Here is an 18,048-nt window from a genome sequence, read left to right as displayed (position 1 = left end):
TAGGATAAGTTTTATATATATATTTTTTTAATAAATTATCAGTATTAGTGTGGAAGCTCATATCTGGGCCTATAAAGATTCTTATGAGACTGTATCCTGGTGAAACCACGATCGGATTTTGTAATTATTGAACTATTTCTCATGCTCTACCGATTGATGCCAAGCAGGAGGCTAATCGTTGTTTCACTATAAAAAATAACGTGACAAAGTCTAGAGCTCATTTTGGCATCATCCTCGGCAGAAGCTTCTCTGTTTTGAACTGACTGATTGTTCAGTGTTGAGCAAATTATGACTTCTTCATAATCACTACTTTACCTCCATTATCACTACGCAGTGGTTCAGAACTCATTGAAAACAGTAGGTTATCTCTTATTACTCAACTCTCATCTCCTATTATCCACTCACAAATTTATAGTGAGATACAATTCAACTGCCGCATTAATTCATTGTAAATACCTTCAATGCATTCAATTCAACCAATGAATAAATTGCATCTTGTGGATTAGAGATTTCTCGTGTGAGCAAAATAGTTAGCAGCCTTCTCGTAAAAAGTCGTTTAAGCTAACAGATCAGTGGCAAGAACAAAAACCCCCTCGCTTGCATATTTTTTATTGCAAAATGTTTTTTTTTCGAACATGGCAGATTCCACTGCATGTTTGCACCGACTATTCGTGTACATTTATGGACTGTCTAATGAGTATTTGACTTCAGCCTCCCGCTGTGAATTCAATCTCGGTGTGATCACGCTTCTCTCGCTTCGTGTTATTGGCTGCATTGACAGTCATTTTTCATCGCAACCAATGAACTTTATCGATCACGGATATTAGTTATCACATCATTTGAACGTTTGTAACTGTTACAGACATGGTGTAACACAGCTACAAAGATACAAATTCAGATTCAATTAATAGGGTCATTTCTACGAGGTGGATTCAAAATAATCTGAACAGCGTGTTGTAATTGCATCCTCTCGGAGTAAGTTTAGAAAGAACTGAGAAAGGTAATTGGATGAGAAATAATGAAAAAAACGAATACCCTCAACTAGAGCAATATTGATCGAGTTATAGAATAATAATGGTTAAAACTAATAAGTAGATAAACCAATGATAGCTACTATGATTGTGTTAATTATAATAATCAGATGGGCTGACAAATAATTTTTTAATAGTAGCGCTCATAGAATTTCCATCTAGCTGTTTACCCTGTAGTCAATATTTGCATTAGCAGAAGTCTTCGGGGTGAATTACAGCATTTGATTTGGATTCTTGTTAAATAATAATAATTAATATAATAATCATGTCTAATGTGACTAGTAAGATATCTCCGATCATATCCATTCTCAACATCCGTAATCATAGTCAAATCACATAAAGATGTTGACTGCTGCACTTATAATAGCACTTTACAATATCATCACTTCTTGTATTGTTCTCGGCTCAACTCTATCACTATACTCTAATTTATTGTTATAACTTCCAATGTGAAATACACCGTATTCTCTTTCGTGAACATGTTACTCCAATTCGGCAGGTTTATCAAATATAATAGAGTATCTCTAGTATCTGTAACTCTATAATTACATTCACGTTTGAAGGTGAGTATGTGATCAAAATCCATTTGCTACGCTTATCTGCCATTAGACAAGGCAGATAGGCCACCCTCTCTCATGGCATATAGGCCATAGTTCTCTCCTCTCCCAACGCCGCATTGAAGCCAAATTGCTTGAATTGGCTACCAAAATATTTGATTCGATAATGAAAATTCATCATTCATCATGAAAATAGTTATTTGTGCAACTAGTGCACAAAGTGACAGTTTGCTGCACCGAAAGAAACGTTTACGCGCGAGCCGTAGGCGAGGGCGGAATGGTTTCTTGAGTGCAGCAGAGGAACTTTGTGCACGTATTTCACATTGAATTTTCCCTACAGTTACCATTGAATATGAAAAGTGGTTGATTATGGGTAAAATGATGGCTGTAATCCATCAAATGTTTGTCTGTATGATTTTGTTATTAATAACAACTTTAATTTATTTTAAACTTGATAATCCAATTGAAAATTAATAATCAATAATTCATTAGAATTAAAAATTAAATTAATCGAATTAATTTGAAAATTTGAATAATTTTGAGTAAATCTTAATTTCTAAATAATTTTTCAACCAATCAATTTATGAATGAAAAAAATATTATATTTGAAATAATGAATAATTAATAATATTCAAAATGTATAATTTAATGAGTTCTCATTTTTATTTATTTGAAAATCAGAAAAAATATAGATAGAACAAATTCGCATTCAAAATACATGCCAACAATGTATGAGCTGATTGGGATGGCTGCAAGATAATACGCAAAGTATTAAGAGTATGCAAAGTAATACTTTGCGCACTAGAGCGGAAAAGTGATTTTTTGCGTTCTGTAATCAGTGCAGGATTGCGAACTTTTTAAGATAATTGTAGGAAAAGAATATCATATTTCAATACAATATTGATCACTATAATTCCTCTTAGTTAGATCGCTTGTATGGCTGGGATAGCTTAAATCGCAGTGGGAAGTTAAGAGTGACAACAAGGCTTCTATTTCTAATTTCCATTGACTTTGATACTTGAATCTCACCATAAAATAGATCTACCTCTTGTGACTGCTTGACTACATACATCATGTCGATGGCAACGCAATGTCTACAATAAATAAAAAATATAAATATATGTTCCACTCAGTTTCCTGAGACTGCATTTTCCATGTTTCTTTGACAAAACATAGAGCTGTAGAGTTCTCTAGCCATCAACAGTGAGATTCACTTCAATCTGTCAGCATTTCTCATGAATAACATCAATGGGCTCCCATTTAACCAATTCTGACAGATAAGAGAAGCTAGCAAAAGCCTTAGCCAGCTCATAAAGGTATCAGCTATTCAGCAGGGCGACACCACGACTCAACTATTAAAATCAACGTTGGAAACACATTCGAGTGTTTGAGAGAGAGAGAAAGCGTCAGCGAAGAAGAGAGAGAGAGAGAGTGTGAGAGTGATAGAGAGAGAGAGAAAAAAAGAGTGAGAGTGGAAGAGGGACAGAGAGAGAGTCAGTGAGGGATAGAGAGAGAGAGAGAGAGCAAGTGAGTGAGTGAGATAGAGAGTGAGAAATAATGGGAGTCAGTGATTGAGAGAGAAAGAGTGAGAGGGGGTGAGAGAGAGATAATGTGTGTGGATGAAAAAGAGAGTGAGTCAGAGAGTGAGAGAGAGCCAGTGAGGGAGAGAGTATGTGTGAATTAGTGAGTGAGAGTGAGTGCGAATGAGTGAGAGAAGGACAGTGTGGGAGAGAGAGTTGAAGCAGAGTTTGAGGCTCCGAGGTGGCTCGCCTCATGTGTGACTCTACTCTGAGTAAAGTGAGTATGTGATCATGTAGACATGTGTGAGGTGAGGAAAGGACACATATGGTGAATCGTGAGGTGAGGACACATGAGGTAAAGAGCATATGAGGTGAGAGACCGTGTGTATATTGCCGGTATATGAAGTGCCAGTGCTATGGGTTAACTTGGGGGTTAAGAGGTAGTGACGAAATAGAGAGAGAGAGAGAGATGTTTGTAGCCTTTTGATGTGCTTGGATTTTAGCAAGGGATGATGTGGGTTGATGGAAGGTATGATGAAGCTAGAAATGATAGTGAAAAGTCAAGGATAAAGCTAGGAGGAGATAGTAAGAGTAGTTCACTCTCTACAACCCAAAAGCTTCAATAACTTTAGCGTTTCTAGTTGTTTCTGAAGTGAGTTTCTAGTTGTCTCTAGTTCTTCTATGATGGTGGAAACTGTCAGCATTTATGTTGAATAGGAAGCATTGATGCTATTTATAAGGAATGCTAAATCCAGTGTCCACAGTTTCTATCATAATATTAGTTGTAGCTGAACGCAAAGAGAACTGCTATATTGCATCATAGAGAAACATTAGCGTAAGTAGATGTCCCATGGTATGAAGAATTTATGTCGCAACTTTTACTGTTATCTCAAGCCGATTACTGTCGATTATTGTAAATTTTTACTGTTTTGTTGGGGTGAGAGTGTATGAACGACACAATTTGAGAGACTACCAGCGTCACACAGCTTCATGGGAAATAACTAAGTGAACTATCGGCTTGGGATAACAGTAAAAGTTGCGACATAAACGCCCTATACCATGGGATATGTACTTATGCTATCGTTTCTCTATGATTGTATTCTACAATTAAAATACTGTACTGCAGTTTTCTGTGATCGAAGCTACAAAGACAGACATCGAAACGCTTCTTAGATGTAAATAATACTCAGTAGAGAGAAATGGCAGAGGTCAACCTCAAGTTCAAACCGCACACCCCTAAGTATCCCAAATTTAATATTCTACCCGCCCCAAAAATAAGGCAACCTCGAAAAAAGTTATTTTAAACACTGCTGAAATACCTGTGGGCGCCCCTGAAATATTACTAACTAGCAGGTAACCCGCACTACGCAAAGGTCTATTTATAAACTTGACAAACTGAAAACTTGGCCTACTGAAATCTTAGAGAATATCAAATAGGCTTATTACGATCCTCGGTAAATTTAGAATCTATATGTAAAATTTGAAGTTGATTATTACAGTAGTTAAGACGTGTTGATGCGTCACTCGTGAATTTCCCAATATAAGCCAATTCTTTCCTTCATTATGTGGTAGATCAATCATTTATTGGTTCAATAATAGTATCTCACGTCACATGGACGGGAAGGGGCCTTTTGCAGGTGAAAATGATGAGCGTTAGCCGAGGCTAGAATTTTATTCGAGCACTGCAAAAGACATTCACGTCCAAGTAACGTACACTTTTTTTGTCATAATAATCTAAAGAAGAATAATTGAGAAAAGAAAACATTATCTGCTTGTGCTGAAGTTACTACATGCATTCTATAAGCATAACCTAGTTTACATATTCCGAATCAGGAATTTTGTGGAAGTTGACAAGACTTTGCAAAGCTTTGCTGTTCCTATTTCGGAACTAGGGAACATAATTACTCCACTGTAAAGAAAACATATGGTTTCATTTACAGTAGAGCAAAGACTTTAAAGAGATATAGACCCACAATGCCTATGCCTTCCCAATGATAGCTCTTACTTGAAATTGAAGGCCGCCATTGGGGTAGTTTAGCACGAGATATTATATCTATATATGTGTAATATTATAGATTACAAAGGTATTGGTATGTGATAATCTTATAGGTTGCCCCCTCAATGGCCGATTTCAAATCCAAGTAAGACACTAGCGCTGCATGTGAGTCTATGCATCTTTGAGGTCTTTGCAGTAGAGTATACTGTAATGAGAATCATTATGTTTATTCGTTCTGCAAACAGCTGTTTACGGGATTGATTTCATGCATGGAAAACAGCTGAGATTGAATGACTATGACAAAAATCTGGTGTGGCGCACTCACACAACTTTCCTTGCCGTTATGAAAATTGATCACCTGACGCTAGTGTTCCCGTGCATCTCAAGTCTACTATTCAAAGATTTGAGCCAGCTGGTGACAGGGAAATAACGCTGGAGACACAATAATTTGCAATAAATTATTGAATAATCACATTTTCTCGAATTTAAAGCTTATTTTCCATTTTAGGTGAAAATGTTACTGAACATTAATTGTAGAGAGTTTCATGCTCAACCTACTCCACTTTTTTTTGTTTCAATTGTATCTGAAGCCTGATAATTGGGAATCTACCTGCATTGATGGGGCGGAACTCCTGAAATTTTTACAGATATGGGACTTGTGGCAGTTGATAGAGCTTATCGATGACTATTTTAGGTATGAATTTGATCAAAATCGTTGGAGCCGTTTCCGAGAAAATCACGAAAAACCCTGTTTTTGACAACATTTTCGCCATTTTAGACGCCATCTTGAATTGTATTTGATCGAAATTGTTCGTGTCGGATCCTTATAGTTAAAGGACTTTAAGTTCCAAATTTCAAGTCATTCCGTTAATTGGGAGATGAGATATCGTGTACACAGACGCACATACACTCATACACACACACACACACACACACACACACACCACACACACACACACACACACACACACACACACACACACACCACACACACACACATACAGACCAATACCCAAAAACCATTTTTTTGGACTCATGGGACCTTGAAACGTATAAAAATTTAGAAATTGGGATACCTTAATTTTTTTCGGAAAGCAATACTTTCCTTACCTATGGTAATAGGGCAAGGAAAGTAAAAAAGAGTATATTCAAGCCAAAATCATTAGTGTCAAAATAGAGAAATAGGTAGACTCACCAATAATTAATAATTAAATATAAGTTAATTCGAACCAAAATCAATACAGTCAAATTGATGTTTCGGACGTCCCATTTATACATGAGTAGATCAGTAGTAAATGTATGGAATACAGTGTACCACTACCCAGATTGATACATCCATTACAATAACATAATATGCCTCACGTTTGCAATAATGGAATGAGATTGGATATAGTGGAACTAAATTCAAACTGCCAGCATTGGTCGAATGAGAAACATTGATGCCATTAATGAGGAATGCTGTCAGTTTGGAGTGAATCCCACTGAGATGCAGTGCTTTGTAGCTCCTATGTAACAACCGCATACTGCTGTGAGACTCACTTCAAAATGACAGCATTGGGCGAATGGGAAGCGATCGTGTTGTTGATATGGTATGCTGACAGTTTATTGTGAATTTCACTATAGACAGATGAATGTGTCTATCATAGGCTGTTAACAGTTACTATATATAGTTACTAGTTACCGATTGTTATGGATATCAACAGTTGTAAGTTGGTACTATCGTCGGGCTAGATTAGGCTAGACATTCAATATCGTCTAGTTACATCCAACATCAGTAAATGTAGTCATCATCATTATCATCGTAATCAATGTCGGCAGTAGCATTATTACAAGTACTATCATCATTGTCATGACCATATTCGTCATATTCATCACCATCCGTAAATAAATTGGTGGATACCAAAAATAATTGGACGACATAAATGAATATTGGTTATTCTGAAATGGTAACACAGTAACGTTAGTTACACACATATCAATTTTTGGACGTTCGATTCTTTGCCGTCCCTATGAATTCTATCAGATTAAATGGAGCTTGACAAACATAATCTGTTTGAAATCATCTGTTTAATCTGATAGAATTTATAAGGACGGCAAAATACCGTACGAACAAAAATCGATGAGTGTGTGCAGGGCTTGAATCTAGTTATATTAAGCCAGTTTGATATTTGGACGTTTGATTTTTTACCATCCTTATAAAATCTGTTGGATTAGACGGAGCTTGACAAACATCATTTCTGTTCAATCGAATATAGTTTATAGGCACGGCAAAAAGTCGTAATGCCAAAAATTGATGTGTGTGAAACTGGCTTAAATGGCTTAACATGAACTGTAATTGATAATAATAGGCATAGTAAATTGTTCACATTCTTTAGAGAATCTTCTCACGACTAAACGTATTGTTTCCAACATTCTATTACTCCAGTTAATTAATATCCGAGCCATCATCATCATCATCATCAGATGAGATCGCAATTTTTGGCAGGAAAACATTTCCTGCATTCCTGTTCATTATATTGTATTTTACTAACCCATAATCAATGAAGAAGTCTTTTACTCATGAATTAATTCGTGAAGAAATATCAAAATCAAGTTAACCAATTTTCAGTGGATCTATGAGTGAACTAAAAACCGATAAAATAAACTATTCAATCTCAAGTATCAATATCCAATTAGTATGAACAGTGCTATATCGTATAGGCTATACAGAAGTAAGCTACAAGAATTTCTAAATCTAAACCTGGAATTTTTGTATCGACCTTCAATCCAACTTTTTTATCTCATAATATCCACATAAACTATTGAAAGTCAAAATTCAATTATTATGAACAGTGCTATATCGTATAAATATAGACCATACAGAACTAAGCTACAAGAATTTCTAGATCTAGATCTGACATATTTGTATCGCCCACCAATGCCACTCTTTTATCTCATAACTAGCCGTCAGGCTCGCTTTGCTCGCCATATCCGTCTAGCCAGGGGGCTCAGCCCCCTGGACCCCCGACTGGATCGTCCAAGAATGATTTCACCAGGCTCGCTTCGCTCGCCTGAATTTTTTATTTGAGCATTTTCATCATATGTTAGGAAGATCCAGTCAGGGATCCAGACTAAACGTCTGGCTAAACGGATATGGCGAGCGAAGCGAGCCTGACGGCTAGTAATATTATATTCCCAGGAATAGCTCTGATTGAAGAAGCAGTGCCAAATCAATTTTTCCGCGATAAATGCATTTCAATCTTCAACTTGGTGCCAACCTAAGAAAGTCAATTCAACTTAATGCCAATCTGACAAAATTATTAATTTAGTTACCAGTTAACAACTGTTTTGAAGAGGTACTCTCCCTAGATTATAGTTCTATATTAACATATGGTATGGCCTTTTTTCAATTATAATTAAGAGAATAAGAAGAATATACATGCTAAAAGACGAACTTTAAACCCTTAAAAACCACCCATAGAGTTAAAATATTGCCAAAAGCTTCCTTAGTGCGCCTCTAAAGGGCCAACTGAACATACCTACCAAATTTGAACGTTTTTGTTCCGGTAGATTTTTAGTTCTGCGAGTGAGTGAGTGATTCAGTCAGTCAGTCAGTTAGTCAGTGAGTGAGTGCCATTTCGCTTATATATATATATATATATAGATATCCACATTAATACCAATAGAACTGCATAGATTATAGGTTAGAATAGGCTAGAACACTCGCATTTGAATATATTCATAGTGATATCACTGACTATGATCTCATTCCAGATGGTAGGTACTTGAAAGAATAAAATGTCACAGTGACATTTTTTCCTTTTCTCTCCAGATTAAAGGATTGACGAGCGGTTTTCTTGACGTATTTTATGCGCGTCGCTTATCGTTTCTATTTTTGAATGCAGAAATTCTCCATATTTACCTCATTATTTCCGACGATTCCGAGAATAAATAATGACAATCTGCTTAGGCTTGTTAGCGTCTTCTCGTCCACAATCACTTACAATTTCGGAATAATCTTTTCTTTCATGTGACGGAGACTGCAACGAGAAAGTAATGATTATGGTGAGAGATATCGAGAAAAAGAGAATGGAAGAGAGAGAGAGAGAAAGGATGGAAAAGAGTGAGAGAAGATGCTGTATGATGAATAAGAGAGAAATGAATTAGGAGAGACGTGTTGAAGGAGTGGAAAGAGCGTTCGAAAAAATAGCTTGATTGATTGAAGAATACGGAGAACAAAAAAGTAAGAAGAAGAAGTAAAAGGGGGAAGTAGGAGAGGAAGAAGTAAAAGGAAAGAAGATGTAGAAAAAGAAGAAGCAGAAGAAGAAGAAGCAGAAGAAGAAGAAGCAGAAGAAGAAGAAGAAGGAGAAGAATTAGAAGAAGGAGAGAGAAGACAGTATGAAAGGATTGAGTGATGGGTTGCCGTTGATTATTGAGTATTGGTTCATTGACAATGTTCCAAAAAGCTACACAGCTCTTAAGTTCAGCAAAAAAATTGGAAGACATTTTCAATCGAACTAAGATGAAGCTTTCAATTTATCCAGCTCAATATTTATCCAGCAATTCACTGAGTCTATAATAATTTCAAATTTTTTCTATCACAAAAAAGGTCAGTTATTCCGTTATTTGTTTGAAATATTAACCTATTGCAGAGGTGCCCAACTGCGTCATTGAGATTATTTGAGGAAAAGGGGGGTTGTCAATCCTGCCTATTGGTTTGGAACTGCAAGTTCCTGCACAAGACGAGCCTCTCATGGAATTATTGAATTAAAAGTGTTCATTTAAACTTAAAATTTCAATCAAATAATATACGAAATATGAATAGAAAAACAATAAAAAAGATTAACACAATCAAGACTGCCAGACAACGCTTTACTTTGAACATACCTTATTTTTCAGTGTCTGGAGTATTTATATTTTTTCATAACTAATAATTTACACTCTGAACTGTCATCTTCAATTAAATGAGAATCATAGATATTATAGCCTACATAAGGAATGCTAACCGGGGAGAATCTCATTAAAGATACTCAGGCTCGGTTGCACAAAAGCTGTTGAATTTTAAACATGATTTAATTCCACGAGAACCAATCAGAGTAGTATTTTCTGAGGTGAAGGCTTCTCTTAATGTTTCTTGTGGAATTTGATAGGGTTTTTTGGGTTTTTAACTTACTGTTTATCAGAAAAAGTTTGAAACCGGTTTGACCGTTGATGCCTGGTGAGCCTAGAGTTTTCTTTCCCAAATACTGTAGGTTGTAGGGAAAATATGTTTCCCTTATCTAAAAATTGATGGAATAATATTGCTCTCAACACACTGGAGAAATACGCGTCTACAGTGAAATTCATTTCAAAATGTCAGCATTGATCTTATTAGTAAGGGATATATTGTCGTATTGGAATGAATCTGACTGTAGTAGGCGTTATAACTATTCAAAACATTACTTCCATTATAATATTATATCGATATGTCCAATCAATATTTTCCAGCTAGTTAATAACACTCTGGCTGGATGACATATCAATGATTCTAGTTGAAAAACTAGAAACTAAAAACTAATCCACCGGTCAAATCAACTGAAGCCAAACTGAATACTACAACAAACAACTAAATCCAATTAAGACTATCATTGACCACAAGGGGGCAGGCAGTGGGAGGGGCGGATAAGCAGGGGAAAGTGATTTGGGGGGTGGGGACTGTCGGATAAGCAGTACCACCAAGCTTTGAGGTATCTGTGGGATCTCATTACAAAGAAATTTCAAACCCGAGTCGACTACATTCCATAAATCAATTCTACGAATCTTCAGAGACGTTTTAAAACACTTTAACGTAGTTTATAATTGAGGAACCGTTTGTAGCCTCCAGGATATATAGCTTTTGATGATCTCTTAATGGGCAATTTGAGTATCTTCTTTGAACAGTTAAGGCATTTTCACATAATAAAATGCATAAATAAAGTCATGAAATGGTCGTCTTTTTCGTGATTAGTATCCAATATCCCTTCCTTAATTTCTCATGGAATAATAAACTTGAAAGTCTTTCTGCAAATTACAACTACTGAAGTCTTTTGTAGTGAAATTTATAAGGGATTATATGATAGGATCTTATACAATCATATTCATTCGTTTTCAAAATTAGTATAGAATAGAATTTTCTAGCTTATTTGTGGATTTTTGACAGTTGAGAATGATTGTCTCTTGGAATTGGAAATGGTGTCTTCAAGACAGTGTTTATGCTTTATGAAATTTCTAATGAATCTCTAGGATTTCTGATAAAATGCTTCTTTGGAATTGAAAAAATTATAATCTTCCCTTTTCTAATTTCTACTTAATTACCAGTAAATTGAATATAATTGTATTCTGTCTTTCTCAAACTCTAATATTCCCATCATGAAAAACATCATTCCAGTCATTAAATTCATAGAATGAATATATTTCCGATTTTAGATATAAATAATTGAAGTACAATTCCTCAGGCTCCTGGATATAAAGCCTAATGTTTTTGAAAATTCAATATCAATAAATCGTTTATACTTTGACCTCATATTACTCACATTTCACTTCCTATTCCACATTCCATACTTCCTAAAGACTTCTTATTGCTATTATATATTTTTATAATAATCACTTTTCACATTCTCTATCTTATTTCATAATAATTCATCTCCATATTCTTCAGGAAACACTTAAAGTAATTCATTGTCTGGGTAGCTGTATTGTCAGTCAATATAAATTAGTTCATGAGCCTGCAAGTATTGTGATATACATGAAGGAACCTGATTCAGTCTGGAAAAGGATCATGAGAAGGGTTGTACCATCAAGAAACCGTTTTTACGTATATTGAATTCAATATGGATATCTACCACATCACCAACACAACAACACAGAAAGTTGAAACCAATGTATCACAAAAACAATACAGCAAAGTAGCTCCCCCAATAATTGTTGCCAAAGGTATAGCATTTCTGCCCGCAAACTTGTAGAGCCAGGAAGGCAATTGATACATAAACTTGAGTCATAAATCGAAAATGGAAGGCAGCTCCAATAAGAAATTCCCGGGAGAAAGATATTTTTCCCCCAAACGGCGATATAGATTCATTGCAAAATGACAGTATTGATTAAATGGGGAGCATTGGAGTTGTTTATGGGAAATACTGACAGGATTAAGAAAATATATATTCAGAAGACAACTGTCAGCAATGTTTAAATGGTAAATGTTGATGTTATCGATAAGGAATGCTGACAGGATACAGTGAATCTGACCTCAGAAGACAACATAGGTGATGAATGGATCAATAGGGCAGCGTCGTTATCAATAAAGTTACATTGTTAGAATGCAGTTAGCGGAGTCATCAATCAATTTGATTGATAAATTCGGGTTGCAGACAGGGATCGAAGAGAGAATGGTGCGATTTTTTCAGTTTTGTTCAGCTGAGCGAAGAATTGTAACTGACAGGCATGGAATTTTACTCTGTTTTGTTAAGTTTTGTGAGAGAAGGATTTGACCAGTGATTTCTCGATTCTAAGTTGTAAGGATTCAAGCAAAATTCGAAAAAGTGGAATTAAGTAAGGGATGAATAGTGTGGAATAGGACAGTTTAATTCAGGTTAAGGAGGAATTATAAATTATTGTAACTGATGGAGAAGAAATTCTACTTTCGTATTGTTCAGTTTTAAAACAGAAGAATTTGAATAAAAAGTAGAAATATCTCAACTTCAATTTTGAAAGACTCAGTCAGAAGTTGTACTGTACTTGAAAGATCGGAAGTGAGTAAACTTTGTTTAGAATTTGAACCAAGAGATTTTAATTTTAGTCTTATCTTATTCCATACTATTATTCTTCCACTATGAATCAGCTTGAATTTCTTAATTCCAATATCAACGAATTCCATCAAAATTCGAACTGGAATATTGGCATTTCTGTAAGTTTTTCTTATCAACACAGAACTATAAACCTGATCATTGTGATTTACTTGGTTTCATTCAGTTATGTGTGTGAATTCTTACAAAAATTGAACGGTTTTAGTTATATGGGATCTTATCATAACAACTAATTCCATGAACAAGTTCGTATTCTTCATTCTCCAACATTGATCAAATGACAGATAGATTGATGTGTGAATGAAAGAAATATTTCTATGAAATATTGCTTCCTTTTTTCTAGTGTAGGCCTATTTATAGTCATAAAGAAAGAAACAAATTCTACACTCTAATTTCACATTCAATATTTTACAAGTTCAATATTCCAACTTAGAAAGGAAGCAATGGTGTTATTTATTAAAAATGCTGATAGTTCAAAGTAGATTTCACCATTGTGCAAATGAGATTCATTAACTTAGCTGAATTAACTTGAAATTTTAAGTTGAATGGAAATCTTTGATTAGAGAATGATAATAACCAAATGGAAAGAAGAAAAGAATTATTCAAAAGAATACTAAATCTTCATAAACTTTCAATGGTTCTGAGAACTTTACTTATGCAGCTGAAGTTGATAAGCTCTAACAGCTCAGCGTTAACATAAACAGAAAAGGCAAATCAAACTCAGACTTTTCTCTGGGATTCTTCTGATAAGTTTACATTTCCATGAAGAGTGAGATACTATTCTAGCCAAATTTGATGTCTGGATATTCTAAACGAGTATTAAAAAGTTTAAATTTCAACGTTGTTCTATGTCTATGATAATATTGTATATTCAACCCAATTTTCAACTCATCTCAATCTAATTACTGAATTATGTAGACATTCCATTCAGGTAAGTGTCGGAAGAAAACTATACTGTCAAATGAACTGTGAATTAACGGTTCAGTCAATATTAATCATAGGATGGTTTGCAAATTGCAATGCTATAAACAACTTATTGAATGAAAGAGACTAAAAAATTGTCTGTTTATCAGAGATTAGAAAAAAACTCTTCATCAGAGATTGACAATGGTGTAATAATCGAAACCGGTCTTTCTAAGTATCAATAAATCTGTGGTTTTTGACGATTCCTTAGTCTTTTTCATTCAATATGAACAATTACCACAATATCAACTTCTCAACTACACAAAAAAAACTATAAACAACAGTTTTGCAAAAATGGAACCATGTTAACCCTAGCCTACTCATATTATCTATGCTCTACCTAAAAGTAATAAAATACGAAAATCCAAGTGATCATCATAGTTTTTATTCAAAATTGCTATCCAACAACCTCATGTCTATACAATAATTTCTATTCAACCTCACATTATTTGAAAGTTACTCTTCCTCAATACAGAAAAGATTTGTATTGGAATGATCAGCCAGATAATAGATTATTTCTGATATCATATTAAGGTCTAGTAAAACTCTATCCTCCCCCTCATTCAACATTATCTAAAAATAACAAAATAACATTGTTCCAAAACAGCCTCAAATTTTTAATCCAATTGTAGAGAATAATATTCATAAATATAAAGAAAATAAATACAAATCTCAGTACCCTTTTTTAAAAATATTTTATCACGACATGTTTCGGTCATTTATGCCATTATCAAGTGATATGAATTAAATAAATAAATACTAATGGGAGATTCTTATTTTGATCATATGTTAGTGTATTCATATGTTTTTATGAACTAGGACTGTAAATTTTGGGTTTAAATTTGCATGATTCTATCAAAAATGGGATTATTGGTGTCTAATTGGATTAAGTTTATTATTTTATCTCTGTTTAATTTTGCTGCTTTATAAATATGAAATTCTTCTTTGACATTCAGTTTTTGACTTTTATTACCATAATTAAGTATTTTCATATTGGAATTTATATCTGTAAAATTATGGCCTGAATCTATCAAGTGTTCAGCAAATGCCGACTTTTTGTATAATTTTTAGATTTTAGTGCTTGGATATGTTCTCGAAAAGAACATAAATAGTAATAATATTCATATTTTTATCTTAAAAGCCACACAATAATCAGCTTATTATATTATGGATAATAACCTAAACGCCAAATTAAATAGTAATAACACAACATCATAATATCATGAATCAAAACACTACCATAGAGAAACAATAGCGTTAGTAGATATCCCATGGTATACGGAACTTATGTCGCAACTTTTACTGTTATCTCAAGCCGATTACTGTCGATTATTGTTAATTTTTACTGTTTTGTTGGGGTGAGAGAGTATGAACGGCACAATTTGAGAGACTACCAGCGTCACACAGCTGCATAGGAAAGAACTACGTGAGCTATCGGCTTGGGATAACAATAAAAGTTGCGACATAAACGCCCTATACCATGGGATATCTACTTGTGCTATCGTTTCTCTATGACACCACTTAACTCTACTGAATCTTATATCCCAAAAACCACGTAATTATCAACTCACCCCATAGTTAGGTCACGCTTCAGCAACAGAAGATGCACTAGACCGCATGGCACAACCGGCTCAATTAACACGTGGTCAGCTGTTTAGACAGCGCACTGACACTAGAGATGCTCTCGCCGACAAGACTCACTCTGCTCTGAGCTCGGAGTCTCTGAGTCTCAGACTCTGGCTGGCTCACTCACACCAACACGCACTCTGCGTCAACGCACGCGCGAGGGCAACCAAGAGGGCCGGCCGGCAGAGTGAGAGGGAGTGGGTCAGAGTTGAGATGTGCAGTTTGTAGTAGAGTAAGTGAGAGGGTCATTTATGCCATTATCAAGTGATATGAATTAAATAAATAAATACTAATGGGAGATTCTTATTTTGTTCATATGTTAGTGTATTCATATGTTTTTATGAACTAAAACTGTAAATTTTGGGTTTAAATTTGCATGATTCTATCAAAAATGGGGTTATTGGTGTCTAATTGGATTGTAATAGAATTGGACTCAACACGAGCTTTATTCGACATTAAATATGTGTCTTAGTAACAGAGATAACAGATTATAAATATTACAGCTGTTTTATCATCACAATCTTCCCCCCTTAATATCAATCGGCACTCGTGGGGTATGGGGCGAGCTGGCGAAGTGAGACTGTCGATTCTCTGCCGTCGTTGTGGCGAACAAACGCATATTCAGGGTTACTCTCGATTAATTCAACTTTTTCAACTTGCGATTCTTGTTTTGAGTTTTTCGTCATCTTCTTCAACCATACTGGTCCAGGTGTCAATAGCCAGGTTGGTAATGGTTTTCCATTACTTGAGTTTCTTGCATGTAAAAACATCCGCTCATGTGGTGTGCAGTTGGTGCTTGTGCATAATAGGGAACGAATAAGGGCATCGGGGAGAACTTGTTCCCAGTGACTGTTGTTCAAACCTCTCGATTTTAGGGCTAGCATCACACTTTTCCATATAACTCCATTGTACCGTTCGACTTGCCCATTACCGGCTGGATTATAGGGCGATGTTCTGCTGCTGGCAATTCCTTTTGATAGTAGGAAATTTTTCAAAGCTGATGACATAAACGATGTTCCTCTATCGGAATGTATGTAAGACGGTACACCAAAAAGAGAGAATAGTGATGTAAGGTGTTTTATTACTGTATTAGTAGTCATGTCAGGACAGGGGAAGGCAAATGGGAATCTGGAATATTCGTCTATAAGAACTAAAATATACTTGTTCCTTGAACTTGATTGTAGTGGGCCTTTGAAATCCATATTAAGACGTTCAAATGGTCGAGTTGCTTTGATAAGGCGGCCAGTTCCTTTGGCATAGCGTGGTTTCATTTCAGAACATGTAATACATTTGGAACATACTTCTTTTACATCATCTATTGAATATGGTAAGTTCTTTGTTTTGGTCCAATGATGGAGTCGAGTAACTCCTGGATGACACAGGTCCTCATAAATTTTATCAGTTTCTTTATATCTGTATGGCATCCAACAGTGGCACAGACTCTTGATAGTGTATCTGCTGGTATATTCTCTTTTCCAACTCTATAAATTATATTGAACTTATATTCTGACAATTCAAGGCGCCATCGTTGGATTTTGTCATTCTTAATCTTGCTGGTTTGTTTATTACTAAACATGAATGAAACTGATTTCTGGTCTGTGATAAGTGTAAATTCTCGTCCAAGTAAGTAATGTCGCCATTTCCTGATTGATTCCACAATGGCATAAGCTTCTTTTTCCACTGCAGAGTGCCTAGTTTCAGGTGTGGAAAGAGTTCTTGAGAAAAACGCCACTGGTCTCTCATTCTGTGTTAATACTGCTCCAATAGCGTAATCTGAGGCATCAGTTTCCAAAGTGAACGGGACTTTTTCATCAATGTGCACTAGAACTGCAGATCCTATTTCTTTCTTTAATGATTCAAATATATTTCTGCATTCTTCATTCAACGGGAAGTGAGTATTATGCACAAGTGGATGGATCTTTTTTGAAAATTCTTTTATCCATTTGGAGTAGTGTGCAAGCATTCCAAGGACACGCTTCAATTCTTTCTGATTTTTTGGAGCTGGTAAGTCAAGGAGTAGTTTCAATCGATCTGGATCGGGCTTAATCATACCCTGACCAATTTCGAATCCCAGAAAGGTTAAATTTATTCTCCATAGATATTTTACACTTTTCTTCATTAATCGTGAGGCCATATTTTTCTGTTGCTCTCCAGAAATTTTCTAAATTTTCATCATGTTCTTCTTGGGTCCTTCCGCATAATAATATCATCTAAATAGGCATAACATGATGTCAAATTTTCTTGTTCTATGATTTGATCAATCTCTTTCTGGAAAGCAGCTACTCCATTCGTGACTCCGAACGGAATTCTTTTGAATTGATACAGTTTGTGTCCAACTTCAAATGCGGTGAAATGCCTTTCCTCAGGCAAGATTGGTATCTGGTGATAGGCAGATTTCAGGTCAATAGATGAGAATATTTTATATTGCGCTACCTTATTGACTAATTCTTCCATTAGTGGTAGTGGATAGGCATCCAAATTCGTGAATTTGTTGATGGTCTGTGAATAGTCAATCACCATACGTTTCTTTTGGTTCTCTCTTGAAGTAACAAATGCTTG

The 18,048-nt window shown here is 35.2% G+C and overlaps 1 protein-coding gene across 14 annotated transcripts in view; it reads right to left on the bottom strand.

The window, feature by feature from the left end:
* Positions 1–15,571, bottom strand: part of LOC111049426 (collagen alpha-1(XV) chain) — a 364,911-nt gene extending 349,340 nt beyond the window's left edge. For 13 of the 14 annotated variants that reach the window (XM_039428928.1, XM_039428931.1, XM_039428933.1 and 10 more), the window contains exon 1: positions 15,435–15,571. In XM_039428928.1, the coding sequence (XP_039284862.1) occupies positions 15,435–15,439 (5 nt within the window). In that variant the 5' untranslated portion in view covers positions 15,440–15,571. Of the gene's footprint in view, positions 1–9,005; positions 9,124–15,434 lie in introns of all 14 variants that reach the window. The other variant, XM_039428929.1, reaches the window with a different exon arrangement.
* Between the last annotated feature and the right edge of the window lie 2,477 nt (positions 15,572–18,048).

Source organism: Nilaparvata lugens, chromosome 5 (genome assembly GCF_014356525.2).
Source record: "Nilaparvata lugens isolate BPH chromosome 5, ASM1435652v1, whole genome shotgun sequence".
NCBI classification, from domain to species: domain Eukaryota; kingdom Metazoa; phylum Arthropoda; class Insecta; order Hemiptera; family Delphacidae; genus Nilaparvata; species Nilaparvata lugens.
The sequence above is the reverse complement of the archived record's forward strand: the minus strand, read 5'-3'. Positions and strand labels throughout refer to the sequence as shown.